This window comes from Lethenteron reissneri, chromosome 51 (genome assembly GCF_015708825.2).
Source record: "Lethenteron reissneri isolate LAM-NWPU_2019-01 chromosome 51, ASM1570882v1, whole genome shotgun sequence".
NCBI lineage: Eukaryota > Metazoa > Chordata > Hyperoartia > Petromyzontiformes > Petromyzontidae > Lethenteron > Lethenteron reissneri.
This window is the reverse complement of record NC_083829.1, coordinates 20,722-37,409: the sequence shown is the minus strand read 5'-3', so window position 1 is coordinate 37,409 and position 16,688 is coordinate 20,722. Positions and strand designations below refer to the sequence as shown.

Genomic DNA, 16,688 nt, shown 5'->3' with positions numbered 1-16,688 from the left:
TGTATAGCAGTGTATAGCAGTGTAGTGTATAGTGTAGTAGGTATAGTGTAGTGTATAGTAGTGTATAGCAGTGTAGTGTATAGTGTAGTAGTGTATAATGTAGTGTATAGTAGTGTATAGTAGTGTAGTGTATAGTGTGGTAGTGTATAGTGTAGTGTATAGTAGTGTATAGCAGTGTAGTGTATAGTGTAGTAGTGTATAGTAGTGTATAGCAGTGTAGTGTATAGTGTAGTAGTGTATAGTGTAGTGTATAGTAGTGTATAGCAGTGTAGTGTATAGTGTAGTGTATAGTGTAGTATATATAGTGTATAGCAGTGTATAGCAGTGTAGTGTATAGTATAGTAGTGTAGTAGTGTATAGTAGTGTAGTGTATAGTGTAGTAGTGTATAGTGTAGTGTATAGTAGTGTATAGCAGTGTAGTGTATAGTGTAGTAGTGTATAATGTGTATAGTAGTGTATAGTAGTGTAGTGTATAGTGTGGTAGTGTATAGTGTATGTAGTGTATAGCAGTGTAGTGTATAGTGTAGTAGTGTATAGCATGTATAGCAGTGTAGTGTATAGTGTAGTAGTGTATAGTGTAGTGTATAGTAGTGTATAGCAGTGTAGTGTATAGTGTAGTAGTGTATAGTAGTGTATAGCAGTGTAGTGTATAGTGTAGTAGTGTATAGCAGTGTATAGCAGTGTAGTGTATAGTGTAGTAGTGTATAGTAGTGTATAGCAGTGTAGTGTATAGTGTATAGCAGTGTATTGTATAGTGTAGTAGTGTATAGCAGTGTATAGCAGTGTAGTGTATAGTGTAGTAGTGTATAGTAGTGTATAGCAGTGTAGTGTATAGTGTAGTAGTGTATAGCAGTGTATAGCAGTGTAGTGTATAGTGTAGTAGTGTATAATGTAGTGTATAGTAGTGTATAGTAGTGTAGTGTATAGTGTGGTAGTGTATAGTGTAGTGTATAGTAGTGTATAGCAGTGTAGTGTATAGTGTAGTGTATAGCAGTGTATAGCAGTGTAGTGTATAGTGTAGTAGTGTATAGTGTAGTGTATAGTAGTGTATAGCAGTGGTGTATAGTGTAGTAATGTATAGTGTAGTGTATAGTGTAGTGTATAGCAGTGTAGTGTATAGTGTAGTAGTGTATAGCAGTGTATAGCAGTGTAGTGTATAGTGTAGTAGTGTAGTAGTGTATAGCATGTAGTGTATAGTGTAGTAGTGTATAGCAGTGTAGTGTATAGTGTAGTGTATAGCAGTGTAGTGTATAGTGTAGTAGTGTATAGCAGTGTATAGCAGTGTATAGCAGTGTAGTGTATAGTGTAGTAGTGTATAGTAGTGTATAGCAGTGTAGTGTATAGTGTAGTAGTGTATAGCAGTGTATAGTAGTGTAGTGTATAGTGTAGTAGTGTAGTGTAGAGTGTATGTATAGCAGTGTAGTGTATAGTGTAGTAGTGTATAATGTAGTGTATAGTAGTGTATAGTAGTGTAGTGTTAGTGTGGTAGTGTATAGTGTAGTGTATAGTGTAGCAGTGTAGTGTATAGTGTAGTGTATAGTAGTGTATAGCAGTGTAGTGTATAGTGTAGTAGTGTATAGTGTAGTGTATAGTAGTGTATAGCAGTGTAGTGTATAGTGTAGTAGTGTATAGTGTAGTATATAGTAGTGTATAGCAGTGTATAGCAGTGTAGTGTATAGTGTAGTAGTGTATAGTAGTGTATAGTAGTGTAGTGTATAGTGTAGTAGTGTATAGTGTAGTGTATAGTAGTGTATAGCAGTGTAGTGTATAGTGTAGTAGTGTATAATGTAGTGTATAGTAGTGTATAGTGTGTAGTGTATAGTGTGGTAGTGTATAGTGTAGTGTATAGTAGTGTATAGCAGTGTAGTGTATAGTGTAGTAGTGTATAGCAGTGTATAGCAGTGTAGTGTATAGTGTAGTAGTGTATTGTAGTGTATAGTATGTATAGCAGTGTAGTGTATAGTGTAGTAGTGTATAGTGTAGTGTATAGTAGTGTATAGCAGTGTAGTGTATAGTGTAGTAGTGTATAGTGTAGTGTTTCGTAGTGTATAGCAGTGTAGTGTATAGTGTAGTGTATAGGTAGTGTATAGCAGTGTAGTGTATAGTGTGGTAGTGTAGTGTATAGTAGTGTATAGCAGTGGAGTGTCTAGTAGTGTATAGTGTAGTGTATAGTAGTGTATAGTAGTATAGCAGTGTAGTGTATAGTGTAGTAGTGTATAGCAGTGTATAGCAGTGTAGTGTATAGTGTAGTAGTGTATAGCAGTGTATAGTAGTGTAGTGTATAGTGTAGTAGTGTATAGTAGTGTATAGTAGTGTAGTGTATAGGTAGTAGTGTATAGTGTAGTGTATAGTAGTGTATAGTAGTGTAGTGTATAGTGTAGTAGTGTATAGTGTAGTATATAGTAGTGTATATAGTGTAGTGTATAGTGTGGTAGTGTATAGTGTAGTGTATAGTAGTGTATAGCAGTGTAGTGTATAGTGTAGTAGTGTATAGCAGTGTATAGCAGTGTAGTGTATAGTGTAGTAGTGTATAGTAGTGTATAGCAGTGTAGTGTATAGTGTAGTAGTGTATAGCAGTGTATAGCAGTGTAGTGTATAGTGTAGTAGTGTATAATGTAGTGTATAGTAGTGTATAGTAGTGTAGTGTATAGTGTGGTAGTGTATAGTGTAGTGTATAGTAGTGTATAGCAGTGTAGTGTATAGTGTAGTGTATAGCAGTGTATAGCAGTGTAGTGTATAGTGTAGTAGTGTATAGTGTAGTGTATAGTAGTGTATAGCAGTGTGTATAGTGTAGTAGTGTATAGTGTAGTGTAGTGTAGTGTAGCAGTGTAGTGTATAGTGTAGTAGTGTATAGCAGTGTAAAGCAGTGTAGTGTATAGTGTAGTAGTGTATAGTAGTGTATAGCAGTGTAGTGTAGTGTAGTAGTGTATAGCAGTGTATGTATAGTGTAGTAGTGTATAGCAGTGTAGTGTATAGTGTAGTAGTGTATAGCAGTGTAGTGTATAGTGTAGTAGTGTATAGTAGTGTATAGCAGTGTAGTGTATAGTGTAGTAGTGTATAGCAGTGTATAGTAGTGTAGTGTATAGTGTAGTAGTGTATAGTGTAGTGTATAGTAGTGTATAGCAGTGTAGTGTATAGTGTAGTAGTGTATAATGTAGTGTATAGTAGTTATAGTAGTGTAGTGTATAGTGTGGTAGTGTATAGTGTAGTGTATAGTAGTGTATAGCATGTAGTGTATAGTGTAGTAGTGTAAAGTAGTGTATAGCAGTGTAGTGTATAGTGTAGTAGTGTATAGTGTAGTGTTAGTAGTGTATAGCAGTGTAGTGTATAGTGTAGTAGTGTATAGTGTAGTATATAGTAGTGTATAGCGTGTATAGCAGTGTAGTGTAGTATAGTAGTGTATTAGTGTATAGTAGTGTGTTAGTGTAGTGTGATAGTGTAGTATAGTAGTGTATAGCAGGTAGTGTATAGTGTAGTATGTAATGTAGGTATAGTAGTGTATAGTAGTGTTGTATAGTGTGGTAGTGTATAGTGTAGTGTATAGTATGTATAGCAGTGTAGTGTATAGTGTAGTAGTGTATAGCAGTGTATAGCAGTGTAGTGTATAGTGTAGTAGTGTATAGTGTAGTGTATAGTAGTGTATAGCAGTGTAGTGTATAGTGTAGTAGTGTATAGTAGTGTATAGCAGTGTAGTGTATAGTGTAGTATGTAAGCAGTGTATAGCAGTGTAGTGTATAGTGTAGTAGTGTATAGTAGTGTATAGCAGTGTAGTGTATAGTGTATAGCAGTGTATTGTATAGTGTAGTAGTGTATAGCAGTGTATAGCAGTGTAGTGTATAGTGTAGTGTGTATAGTGTATAGCAGTGTAGTGTATAGTGTAGTAGTGTATAGCAGTGTATAGCAGTGTAGTGTATAGTGTAGTATGTATAATGTAGTGTATAGTAGTGTATAGTAGTGTAGTGTAAAGTGTGGTAGTGTATAGTGTAGTGTATAGTAGTGTATAGCAGTGTAGTGTAGTGTGTATAGCAGTGTATAGCAGTGTAGTATAGTGTAGTAGTGTATAGTGTGTGTAGAGTAGTGTATTAGTGAGTATAGTGTAGTAGTGTATAGTGTAGTGTATAGTGTAGTGTATAGCAGTGTAGTGTATAGTAGTGTATAGCAGTGTAAAGCAGTGTATGTATAGTGTAGTAGTGTATAGTAGTGTATAGCAGTGTAGTGTATAGTGTAGTAGTGTATAGCAGTGTAGTGTATAGTGTAGTAGTGTATAGCAGTGTAGTGTATAGTGTAGTAGTGTATAGCAGTGTATAGCATGTAGTGTAGTGTAGTAGTGTATAGTAGTGTATAGCAGTGTAGTGTATAGTGTAGTAGTGTATAGCAGTGTATAGTAGTGTAGTGTATAGTGTAGTAGTGTATAGTGTAGTGTATAGTAGTGTATAGCAGTGTAGTGTATAGTGTAGTAGTGTATAATGTAGTGTATAGTAGTGTATAGTAGTGTAGTGTATAGTGTGGTAGTGTATAGTGTAGTGTATAGTAGTGTATAGCAGTGTAGTGTATAGTGTAGTAGTGTATAGTAGTGTATAGCAGTGTAGTGTATAGTGTAGTAGTGTATAGTGTAGTGTATAGTAGTGTATAGCAGTGTAGTGTATAGTGTAGTAGTGTATAGTGTAGTATATAGTAGTGTATAGCAGTGTATAGCATGTAGTGTATAGTAGTATGTATGTAGTGTATAGTAGTAGTGTATAGTGTAGTAGTGTATAGTGTAGTGTATAGTAGTGTATAGCAGTGTAGTGTATAGTGTAGTAGTGTATAATGTAGTGTATAGTAGTGTATAGTGTAGTGTATAGTGTGGTAGTGTATAGTGTAGTGTATAGTAGTGTATAGCAGTGTAGTGTATAGTGTAGTAGTGTATAGCAGTGTATAGCAGTGTAGTGTATAGTGTGTAGTGTATAGTGTATGTATAGTAGTGTATAGCAGTGTAGTGTATAGTGTAGTAGTGTATAGTAGTGTATAGCAGTGTAGTGTATAGTGTAGTAGTGTATAGCAGTGTATAGCAGTGTAGTGTATAGTGTAGTAGTGTATAGTAGTGTATAGCAGTGTAGTGTATAGTGTATAGCAGTGTATTGTAGTGTAGTAGTGTATAGCAGTGTATAGCAGTGTAGTGTATAGTTAGTGTATAGTAGTGTATAGCAGTGTAGTGTATAGTGTAGTAGTGTATAGCAGTGTATAGCAGTGTAGTGTATAGTTGTAGTAGTGTATAATGTAGTGTATAGTAGTGTATAGTAGTGTAGTGTATATGTGGTAGTGTATATGTAGTGTATAGTTGTATAGCAGTGTAGTGTATATGTAGTGTATAGCAGTGTATAGCAGTGTAGTGTATAGTGTAGTAGTGTATAGTGTAGTGTATAGTTGTATAGCAGTGTAGTGTATAGTGTAGTAGTATAGTGTAGTGTATAGTGTAGTGTATAGCAGTGTGTGTATAGTGTAGTGTATAGCAGTGTATAGCAGTGTAGTATAGTGTAGTAGTGTATAGTAGTGTATAGCAGTGTATGTATAGTGTAGTAGTGTATAGCAGTGTAGTGTATAGTGTAGTAGTGTTATAGCAGTGTAGTGTGTAGTGTAGTAGTGTATAGCAGTGTATAGCAGTGTAGGTATAGTGTAGTAGTGTATAGTGTATAGCAGTGTAGTGTATAGTGTAGTAGTGTTAGCAGTGTATAGTAGTGTAGTGTATAGTGTAGTAGTGTATAGTGTAGTGTATAGTAGTGTATAGCAGTGTAGTGTATAGTGTCGTAGTGTATAATGTAGTGTATAGTAGTGTATAGTAGTGTAGTATAGTGTGGTAGTGTATAGTGTAGTGTATAGTAGTGTATAGCAGTGTAGTGTATAGTGTAGTAGTGTATAGTAGTGTATAGCAGTGTAGTATAGTGTAGTAGTGTAGTGTAGTGTATAGTAGTGTATAGCATGTAGTGTATAGTGTAGTAGTGTTAGTGTAGTATTAGTGTTATAGCATGTATAGCAGTGTAGTGTATAGTGTAGTAGTGTATAGTAGTGTATAGTGTAGTGTATAGTGTAGTAGTGTATAGTGTAGTGTATAGTAGTGTATAGCATGTGTGTATAGTGTAGTAGTGTATATGTAGTGTATAGTAGTGTATAGTAGTGTAGTGTAGTGTGGTAGTGTATAGTGTAGTGTATAGTAGTGTATAGCAGTGTAGTGTATAGTGTAGTATGTATAGCAGTGTATAGCAGTGTAGTGTATAGTGTAGTAGTGTATAGTGTAGTGTATAGTAGTGTATAGCAGTGTAGTGTATAGTGTAGTAGTGTATAGTGTAGTGTATAGTAGTGTATAGCAGTGGTGTATAGTGTAGTAGTGTATAGTGTAGTTTCGTAGTGTATCAGTGTAGTGTATAGTGTAGTGTATAGTAGTGTATAGCAGTGTAGTGTATAGTGTGGTAGTGTAGTGTATAGTAGTGTATAGCAGTGGAGTGTCTAGTGTAGTAGTGTATAGTGTAGTGTATAGTAGTGTATAGTAGTGTATAGCAGTGTAGTGTATAGTGTAGTATGTATAGTGTAGTGTTATAGTGTATAGCAGTGTAGTGTATGAGTAGTAGTGTATAGTGTAGTGTATAGTAGTGTTAGCAGGGTAGTGTATAGTGCATAGTAATGTAGATCTAGAGTCTATCTGTCGCCAGGGAGGTGTGGACCGCCCCTACTCAATGCACTGCAACCTCGACCCTCACCAGGACGAGCGGACTGAGAACGAGCGAAGGAACCTATGAAGGCCGGCACAGCACACGAGGCGATGGATAGCCAACACCACATACACCAACACACACAACAACGACAACCGCCATTCACCACAAAGTGGCGATGACGTCACCACGACGCTTGTGCCAGGCCACGTGAAGTGTCGAACGCCTGCTGGAAGGAGGTCATGGGTTGACTGACTGAGATGACTGACCGATACACCACCTGTGCCCCCTTCTATTCCAACTAGCTCTGTTTTAGCCACCCGGCACCCTGCTCGTTGTTGTGAGCGTCGCTCCTCTGCCTCCGTTGTTGCCGGAGGGCGACTGCCTCCAACTGCCCAGTAGCAGCGTCCTTCACGAGCCTCCTCCACAGTCCCAAAGACAATACAAACTAAAAATTAACCCGTAAAAACAAAGTTTTTCACTATAAATCCTTATATGCGTGGCGGCTAGAGTCCTCTCGTCCTCTGGCTTGAGATGGCTGCCACCTATGGGTCAGATGATTGCCTGCCACCATTAAGCAATTGGTAATTAAATATAAAAAAAATCAAATCCTAAAAAGTGTAAAATTTTGAAAACAACTTTTTCACGAAAATTAATTGTCACGCACAACGAGTCTGTGTGGAAAATGTCAGCTCGATTGGATCACGGGAAGTGGTTAAAAAACGACCGAAAGATTTGCTCGGTCGTAAGCGCCAAGCGCGCAAGCAAGTGAACTTATATAAATGATTTAAAAACAACCCCCCCCCCCGTATAGCCTTCAATAGACTTCTGAAGCAAGTGCTGTTAGCGAGCACCTATCCCAAAGACAATAGTCCACCGTATGACCCACACACAGGGCACCCCCCCCCCCCCCCCACACACAGAGACCGGCCAACACACACACACACACGCACACACACGCGCACTCACAGACACGTAGAGACACTGTTAGTTACATAGATTTACGAGGGAGCGTGTGAGTGCATGTGGGCTACACACACACTCACACCAGGGTGGACATACTAAAACAAACACCCCCCTCCCACGCCGCTCGCCGCCAAGGTGGGCGGAGGTCGTTTGCAGCGGCGCTGATTGGTGACCTTTGGTGACCTCGACGTTGAAGGGGCCTGGACCCTCGCCCGCCGCTCGCTCGCTCGAGTGACCCTCCGCGTGGCTCGTCATCACGGGGGGTCAGGGTTAGGGTCAACTTCGGTCGTCGGTGTCGTAAATTGGTTTGCCACTTACTTGCCTTCCGTGTCCAGAGACTTACATCAGAGCCAATGACTCACGTAGGCTCACACATCCTTACATAATGAGCCATGAACTCACGTAGCCTTATATAGGAGCAATAAACTCACATAGCCTTACATAGGAGCTAGAGACTCGCATAGCCTTACATAGGAGCCGTAAACTCACATATCTTTACATAGAGGCCATAGACTCACATAGTCTTACACAGGAGCCATAGACTCACATAGTCTTAAACAGGAGCCATAGACTCACATAGACTTGTATAGAGGCCATAGACTCACATAGTCTTACACAGGAGCCATAGACTCACATAGACTGTATGGAAGCCATAGACTCACATAGACTTACATAGGAGCCGTAACTCACATATCTTTACATAGGAGCCATAGACTCACATAGACTTACATAGGAGCCATAGACTCAAATAGATTTACACAGGAGCCGTAAACTCACATATATTTTACATAGGAGCCATAGACTCACATAGACTTACATAGGAGCTAGAGACTCACGTAGACTTACATAGGAGCCATAGACTCACATAGACTTACATAGGAGCCGTAACTCACATATCTTTACATAGGAGCCATAGACTCACATTGCCTTACATAGGAGCCATAGACTCACATAGACTACATAGGAGCCATAGACTTACATGGACTTACATAGGAGCCATAGACTCACATAGACTTACATAGGAGCCATAGCCTCACATAGACTTACATAGGAGCTAGAGACTCGCATAGACTTACAGAGGAGCCATAGCCTCACATGCCTTACATAGGAGCCATAGACTCACATAGACTTACATAGGAGCCATAGACTCACATAGACTTGCATAGGAGCTAGAGACTTCGCATAGACTTACATAGGAGCCATAGACTCACATAGCCCTACATAGGAGCCATAGACTCACATAGACTTACATAGGAGCCGTAAACCTCACATATCTTTACATAGGAGCCATAGACTCACATAGTCTTGTATAGGAGCCATAGACTTACAAGCGAATTTGTCTTCTGGAAGATGTGTTGTAATCTAGATTTTCAAAACCATATTCCGGAAGGCCGTTCTCCACAGCCAAACATTACCGGCAGGGGGCAGGATGCTGGTACCGACAGCCGTTCTACAATCACCTTGCAGAAGAATCTCTCTCCCCATTGCATAGCGGCGTGTTAAATATTCATTCTTCTGAAGGCAGTGGCTTCCATAGCGATACCGTATTCTCGCCATTATAAACCGATGTGTTTTTTTTTTATTTCCTTTAAAAATATCACCGCACAGTTTTGAGAGCGTCTAATTATCCAGAGACTTACGGACAATGCAAACATAACAATTATTAGCAGATTTCATTGTGTTGTTGTTGTAGAATCCATTCTGAGCTCCTCCGATATATACTTGTTCCTTTCAATCGATTACTTTATTTATCGACACTTGGTCCACACCTCGCACATGCCCCTGCAAGAGCGTTCAGCGAGATATTCTGGAGGAACTACCGTGGCTAACGTCGCATCACCGCGTGCGTGACCTTGCTGGTTCGCTTGCCAATGAAACCGCAACAATTGAATTCTCGTGACGCTGGGAATTTCCCCAAATGGGTAAATAAAAAAAATAACCCCAAATGTAATATCACGGCGTATCTGTGCCGTATCATTGGTGATTGGGATGAGACCATCAATTTAACACGTAGGCTTTTCGCGACTCAATATTATTCATAAAAACTTTTTGGGTGGGTGAGATCGCGTTATTTATAATAGATGTCGTAACCCTCCACCACCCGACACGGCCAATCAGTAAAAAAAAGCGTCACGTTGACAAAAGACAAACAGTTCACTACTTTAGCCCAACCGGTGTGTGTTTAAGAGTGAATCCACAACAATAACAATTTTTGAGTACCACGTTTCGCTGCGTAATTGCATCCATCATGAACCCGCTACAATCGAGGATCCCGGCAGCTGCCTGGACTCGAACCGAGGCCCTCTGCAGCACGGGCTCAGTGCTCTGACCCAGGAGCCACAGGGTCACACCCACACTCATCTATTTATTTATATAAATTTATTTATTTATTTAAAGCTTTTGTGACTGCAGGGATTCATCTTCTTGGTTCTTTTCGGTAAAGTCATGTAGAAGGGAAATAATTAAATAATAATAAAAAACATCATAAAATAATTCTCACGACGTTTCGGCCACAACGCAAGCAGCCGTCCTCAGGTGAAGAACAGGTCTGTCGGAAAGACAGCGTCATTCAGACTTCTACGTGACTTTACCAAAAGAACCAAGAAGATTTTTTTTTACTTCATCTGAATAATCACAAGGCCAAAGAGGGCAACTTGCATGCGCGGTTCCGTCCTTATCAAGGTTCATCAGCACCGTACGGTACTGCCAATCGCGCCTGGATGATTGACGGGGCAATGTAGGGAAGAGGACCGGTGGGGGAACGGTTGTGGGAGGTGGGAAGGAGGTAGGGGGGGGTAAGGGGGGGTGTCAAGTTCTTGAGCGCAATGCGCGCGACGCGAGTGGAGTTATTGGCTGCGTCGGGGAGCCCCCAAACGTACCCCGAGGGCCTCCGTGCCTGCTGCCGCTCGCTCGGCCGTTACGTCCAATTGAGCGATTCGCTGGGAATCTGTTGAACATTTTTTTTGGGGGGGAAATGCCACGAGGCGCCGTTAAAAAAGATTCGCCCGAGCATCCCCGGAGAGAGGCGGTGCGACGCCGCGCTACACAAGGACAACGGGAATGTCAAGATGCGTGCCAACTGCCACTGTACCGGCCCCGCAAGCGATGCCCACCGGCTCGCGTAGAAGACCCCACGATTTACGTCGAGACCAGTAGGTTAACATAGGAGACCCGTATGCTTGCATAGAGACCCATAGGGATGCATTGAGAGCCATAGGCTCGCATGGAGACCCATAGATTTCTACGCTTACACAGAGACCCATATGATTACATTGAGACTCGTAGCTTTATAGACTTATATAGAGACCCATAGGATTACATTGAGAGCCATAGGCTCGCAAGGAGACCCATAGATTTCACGTAGATTTATAGACTTACACAGAGACCCATAGTATTACATTGAGACTCAGAGATTTTATAGACTTAAAGAGAGACCCATAGGATTATATTGAGAGCCATAGGCTCGCATGGAGACCCCATAGATTTCTACACTTACACAGATACCCATATGATTACATTGAGACTCGTAGCTTTATAAACTTATATAGAGACCCATAGGATTACATTGAGACTCATAGATTTATTGACTTGCCATGAATACCCATAGGATTGCATTAAGTCTCGTATACTTACATAGAGACCCATAGATCTATACACAGACGTATAGATTGCATCGAGACCCATAGGATTAAATGGAGAATAATAGGCTAAAATAGAGACCCATAGATGTACACAAAGACTCATAGGCTCACATAGATGCCCACAGGATTACATGGATGCTCAATGGCTTACATACAGACCCATATATTTATACAGACTTATAAACGTACATGGATACCCATAGTATTACATGGTGACTAATCGGCTTATATAGAGACCCATAGATGTATACATAAACTCATAAGCTTACATACAGACCCATAGATGTATACAGAGACTCATAGGCTTACATAAAGACCCATATATTTATACATAGACTATATAGACTTACATGGATACCCATATGATACATGGTGGACTAATCGGCTTACATAGAGACCCATAGATGTATACAGAAACTCATAGGCTTACATACAGACCCATAGATGTATACAGAGACTCATAGGCTTACATAAAGACCCATATATTTATACATATATTTAAAGACTTGCAAGGATACCATAGGATTACATGGTGACTAATCGGCTTACATAGAGACCCATAGATGTATACAGAAACTCATAGGCTTACATACAGACCCATAGATGTATACAGAGACTCATAGGCTTACATAAAGACCCATATATTTATACATATATTTAAAGACTTGCAAGGATACCCATAGGATTACATGGTGACTAATCGGCTTACATAGAGACCCATAGATGTATACAGAAACTCATAGGCTTACAATAGAGACCCATATATTTATACACAGATTTAAAGACTTACATGGATACCCATAGGATTATATGGTGACTTATCGGCTTACATAGAGACCCATAGATTATACAGAGACTCATAGGCTTTACATAGAGACCCATATATTTATACACAGATTTAAATAGTTACATGGATACCCATAGGGATTACATGGTGACTAATTCGGCTTACATAGAGACCCATAGATTTATACAGAAAACTCATAGGCTTACATATAGACCCATATTTCGATTTAAAGCTTTCGTGGCTGCAGGGATTCATCTTCTTGGTTCTTTCGGTAAGTCACGTAGAAGGGAAATAATTAAATAATACAAATAAAACATTCTAAAAATATTAAATAATAAAATAAAACATCCAAAAATACTATGTTTTTATTTTCATTACTTTATTATTTCCCTTCTACGTGACTTTACCGAAAGAACCATGAAGAAAAAGACCCATATATTTATACACAGATTTATAGACTTACATGGATACCCAAAGCATTACATGTAAATAACATTTAAAAACACCAACACCCACCACCAGCACCTTCTTATGAAGAAGCTCACCTCCTCCCACTGGTGGATGTAGCGAATGAGCCTGGACAGACGCAGCAGCCGCAGCAGGCTGAGGATCTTTGCGAAGCGCACGATGCGCAGGGCGCGCGCCGTCTTGTACACGTCCGAGTCCATGCCGCTCTCCACGATGAGGAAGATGTAGTCGACGGGGATGGAGGACACCAGGTCCACCAGGAACCAGGTGCGCAGGTACGTGCGCTTGATCTTGCGCGGGTCCAGGATGATGTCGGTGTTGTCCTCGACCACGATGCCCCGTGCGGAAGTTGAGCACGAGGTCGACGAGGAAGAATGGTCCGAGAAGACGTTGAAGATGATCCACGGCGTCGTGGTCTCCTCCTTGAAGAAGGTGATTCCCACGGGGAATCACGATGAGGTTGCCCCACCATCAGCAGCAGCATGACGAGGTCCCAGTAGAACCTGCGAGAATAATTTTTTGAAGAGATTGAGATCGGCCGGTGAGGGGGGGAGGGGAGGGGGGGGGGCTACGTGCGGCACATGTGCGAGGTGGGAGCGGTCCAGCAGCGGTTACGAACCCGGCAAATCCGACTTTGATTCCCACTCATGACCCAACAACAGCGGTGAATATTTTAACCGGCCCTGGGTCTCCCCTAAGTCGATGCAGGCATAAATAAGTACCTGGTGCAGCGTGTATACATCAGCACTGGGGTATACAAAGGCGACCGGGCGTCGTATTTGAACATCCACTCCCTCCTATGCCCTGCAGGCCTTCATACTTTCCCCAACAGTCTGTTAAGAGGATATACAGAGGATCACTGTCCGTCTCTTGTTTGAGGAAGAAGATAGGTGAAGGTGCACCACCTGTAATTTTCTCAATCTTTTGCTCATGCTTTTATTACCTTGTGTGTCTCGTTTGATTTCGATTAAAGCTTTCGTGACTTCAGGGATTCATCTTCTTGGTTCTTTCGGTAAAGTCACGTAGAAGGGAAATAATAAAATAAAATAAATTCTCACGACGTTTCGGCCACAATGCAAGCAGCCGTCCTCAGGTGGAGAACAGGTCTGTTGAGAAGACTCCGTCTCGACAAACCTGTTCTCCACCTGAGGGACGGCTGCTTGCATTGTGGCCGAAACGTCGTGAGAATTATTTTATTATGTTTTATATATTTTTTTTTATTTCCATTCTACGTGATTTTACCGAAAGAACCAAGAAGATGTCTCATTTGAGTTAAGTACCACGGACAGCCCCTTGTGTTCAGCACCACGGACAGCGCCGTGTGTATTTCACTGGGGATAAGAACCACGGGACAGCCCATTGTGTTCAGCACCACAGACAGCTCCGTGTGTATTTCACTGGGGATAAGAACCACGGACAGTCCCTTGTGTTCAGCACCACGGACAGCCCCTTGTGTTTTAATTTTTGATTTAAAGCTTTCGTGACTGCAGGGATTCATATTCTTGGTTCTTTCGGTAAAGTCACGTAGAAGGGAAATAATTAAATAATAGTTTTATATATAAATATAAAACAATAAAAACAATATACTTTTTTATATTTATAGTATTTTATTATTTCCCTTCTACGTGACTTTACCGAAAGAACCAAGAATATGAGCCCCTTGTGTGTTTGACAAATTATACGAACAAATAGTAATATCATCATTTCTCACCCAGCACAGATATGGAAATTGTTCGGTTTCAATCATTTGTATGTATTCGCTCAAGAAAACCTCACCGAATCTCAAGATAATTTTCAAGTGTGCTTACTACAGCCCCTTTTAGGGGGGAACCTGGATACACGGAGCATACCCACGCATAAAAGAAGGATACAACACACTGTGCTGCACAGATAGTCAGCCTGACCTAACCTACTTGCTGCACTCCCTCGTATGAGCAACACCACTCTGTCACGCAAGGTGAGTGCCTCCTTGAGCACCAAATCTGTGTGATCCATCAACTCTGCCTCGACGTCAGATTCACACCCGGCTATTAAACAATTCCATTTTGGAAGATTCGTTATTTATCCTGCTAATGAATGCACGAGGGGGCATTCCGTTTATTTGATTTTCGACTTAATTTCGTAAAGTTCACGCTCTAAAATGTAAAATATCGGTTGGGTCAATCACGCGATGAACGTTCGTCTGGAGCAGGTTGGGTGGAGAGATGGCACACGCCCGAGTGTGATGAAGGTTACCACTTATAGAGGGACACCCAGAAGTATTTCTGTGATATCGGCTTTCGCGATCCGCTCTCTATCACACAGCGTGGTGCAATTCTCGCTTTGTGAGAGCGACGTGACGCCAATAGCAGAGAGGGAAGAGAGAAGACAGGGGAGACGAGGAGAAGGAGGAGGGAGAGGCTGCCTCAGGACCCTGACGATGCTGCTTCTGCACGGAGTGGCGTCTGTTCTTGCAGTGGGCGGGGCGAGTGGCCACTTCACAGAAATCACCTGATTCGCATGAAGGCTTGAGCTGACGTAGAAGAGCTCACCGTACCCTGGGAGGACTCAGTAGATGAGGCTTATGAGCGAAAACATCTGCGCTATGCCGATCTAGCTGCCGAAGCACGGCATCATGGCTGGAACACAGAAGTCCGACCAGTGGAGGTGGGCTGCAGAGGTTTTGTGGCAACATCTACAACCAGACTGCTTAGAGACCTGGGAATTAAGGGCCAGAGCCAGCGTTCGGCAATCAGAGCTGTATCGGAGGCGGCAGAAGGCAGCAGTCAGTGGCTCTGGATGAAGAGGAAAGGACCCCCAGCTGGGCCCCAAAGTGAGAGGGCCAGGAGGCATGCAGTCAACAATGCTTGACTCAGGGACGAGGACGCCCCTGCCATGCATAGTCCCATGGGATGTTGGCTATCAACAACAAGGCAACTCCTATGACTAATTGGGAATGGGACGCAAGCGTAGGATTGATCACCCTGTCGCTGGCCGCCTTTGGGGAGGGTGTATAGTATGAAAGGCCGAAACACCCTAGGACCCAAAGGTTCACTACTGACGATGCGCTCCCCAAATTTCACCAGGCTCACTGTTCATGAACTCTTGGAAGTGCTTGCACAAAGGATAGTAACATCTCATCCTGTGTTCTTTGGAATCTTGCAGAACAAAAGCAGACGCGATGTTGTTGAACGTAGCAGGCGCATGAAATGTGAAAAGGATTTTTACTAAATTTAGTGTTCACTTTTGGGAATAGATTTTGTGCTTGTCACAGCAAGTCTAAAAATTACGTGTTGCTTGCAAATTAACCCAATTTGCCCGGAGTATTTTAGCCTTGCTTTCAAACACGATCACATTGACCCTATTTCCATCCTGGTAAAAAAAACCAAAAAAACACGATACTGTTCAGCTCGTTTTGTCAATCCACTGCTGGATGAAGGCCTCCCCACGTCGTATCGGTGACGGAGGGGGAAGAGGTTATCTGACCATACATCACCACACTGGTTGGTGAAGAACGAAGGTGCCCAGAACCCCTTAATCAGATATAATTTACCACTGATGTTAGCCGATGCCGGTAATCGAGCGAGCTGGCTTCATCGTGCAGTGAAGCTACCCAATACGCCCCCCCTTTCCCCCAACGCCTCCACCCCTCCCCCCACCACAAGTCCTAATAGCGCCCGTTAAGAGTCCATAAATCAATCACTGCTCTTAACGGCGGCCCACTCTAAAACTCAGTGCCTCCATTGGAGAGCAATCAGAAACCTCGGCTTCCCCATTCACTTCCTCCATAACCGGGCACTGAGCACACACGGCCCGGGTTCTCTCTCTCTCTCTCTGAGAGTGATGTTTGTTTAAAAAGAAAACAACACAGATTATCGTTTTCTCTCTCCCCGTCTCTATCCGGCTAACCCGAGCGTTCCCTCCCCCCCGGGTCAACAATCGACGAGAGATATGCGAGCTGACAGACCCAACCGTGCAGAAGGCGATTAATGGGAAGAGGCCACTCACGAAGGCGGAAAGGCCGCGTGGTGTCTCCCAGTTGGCCGGGGGGGTAGGGGGGAGCGTGGGGCGTGGGATTCCACCCCTAATCCGGTTTCCAGGCAGCGCCGTGGAGTGTCGGGTGGCGCGCGTCCAGACATCACCTGGCCAGCCGATAGCCCG

General features: G+C 42.0%; 1 protein-coding gene across 1 annotated transcript in view; it reads right to left on the bottom strand.

Moving 5' to 3' along the window:
* The window catches only part of LOC133355653 (potassium/sodium hyperpolarization-activated cyclic nucleotide-gated channel 2-like), a 71,350-nt gene that overhangs the window by 37,045 nt on the left and 17,617 nt on the right, over window positions 1-16,688 (bottom strand). The window contains exon 4 of the mRNA XM_061573029.1: window positions 12,626-12,970. Within this exon, the coding sequence (XP_061429013.1) occupies window positions 12,626-12,970 (345 nt within the window). The remainder of the gene's footprint in view (window positions 1-12,625; window positions 12,971-16,688) is intronic.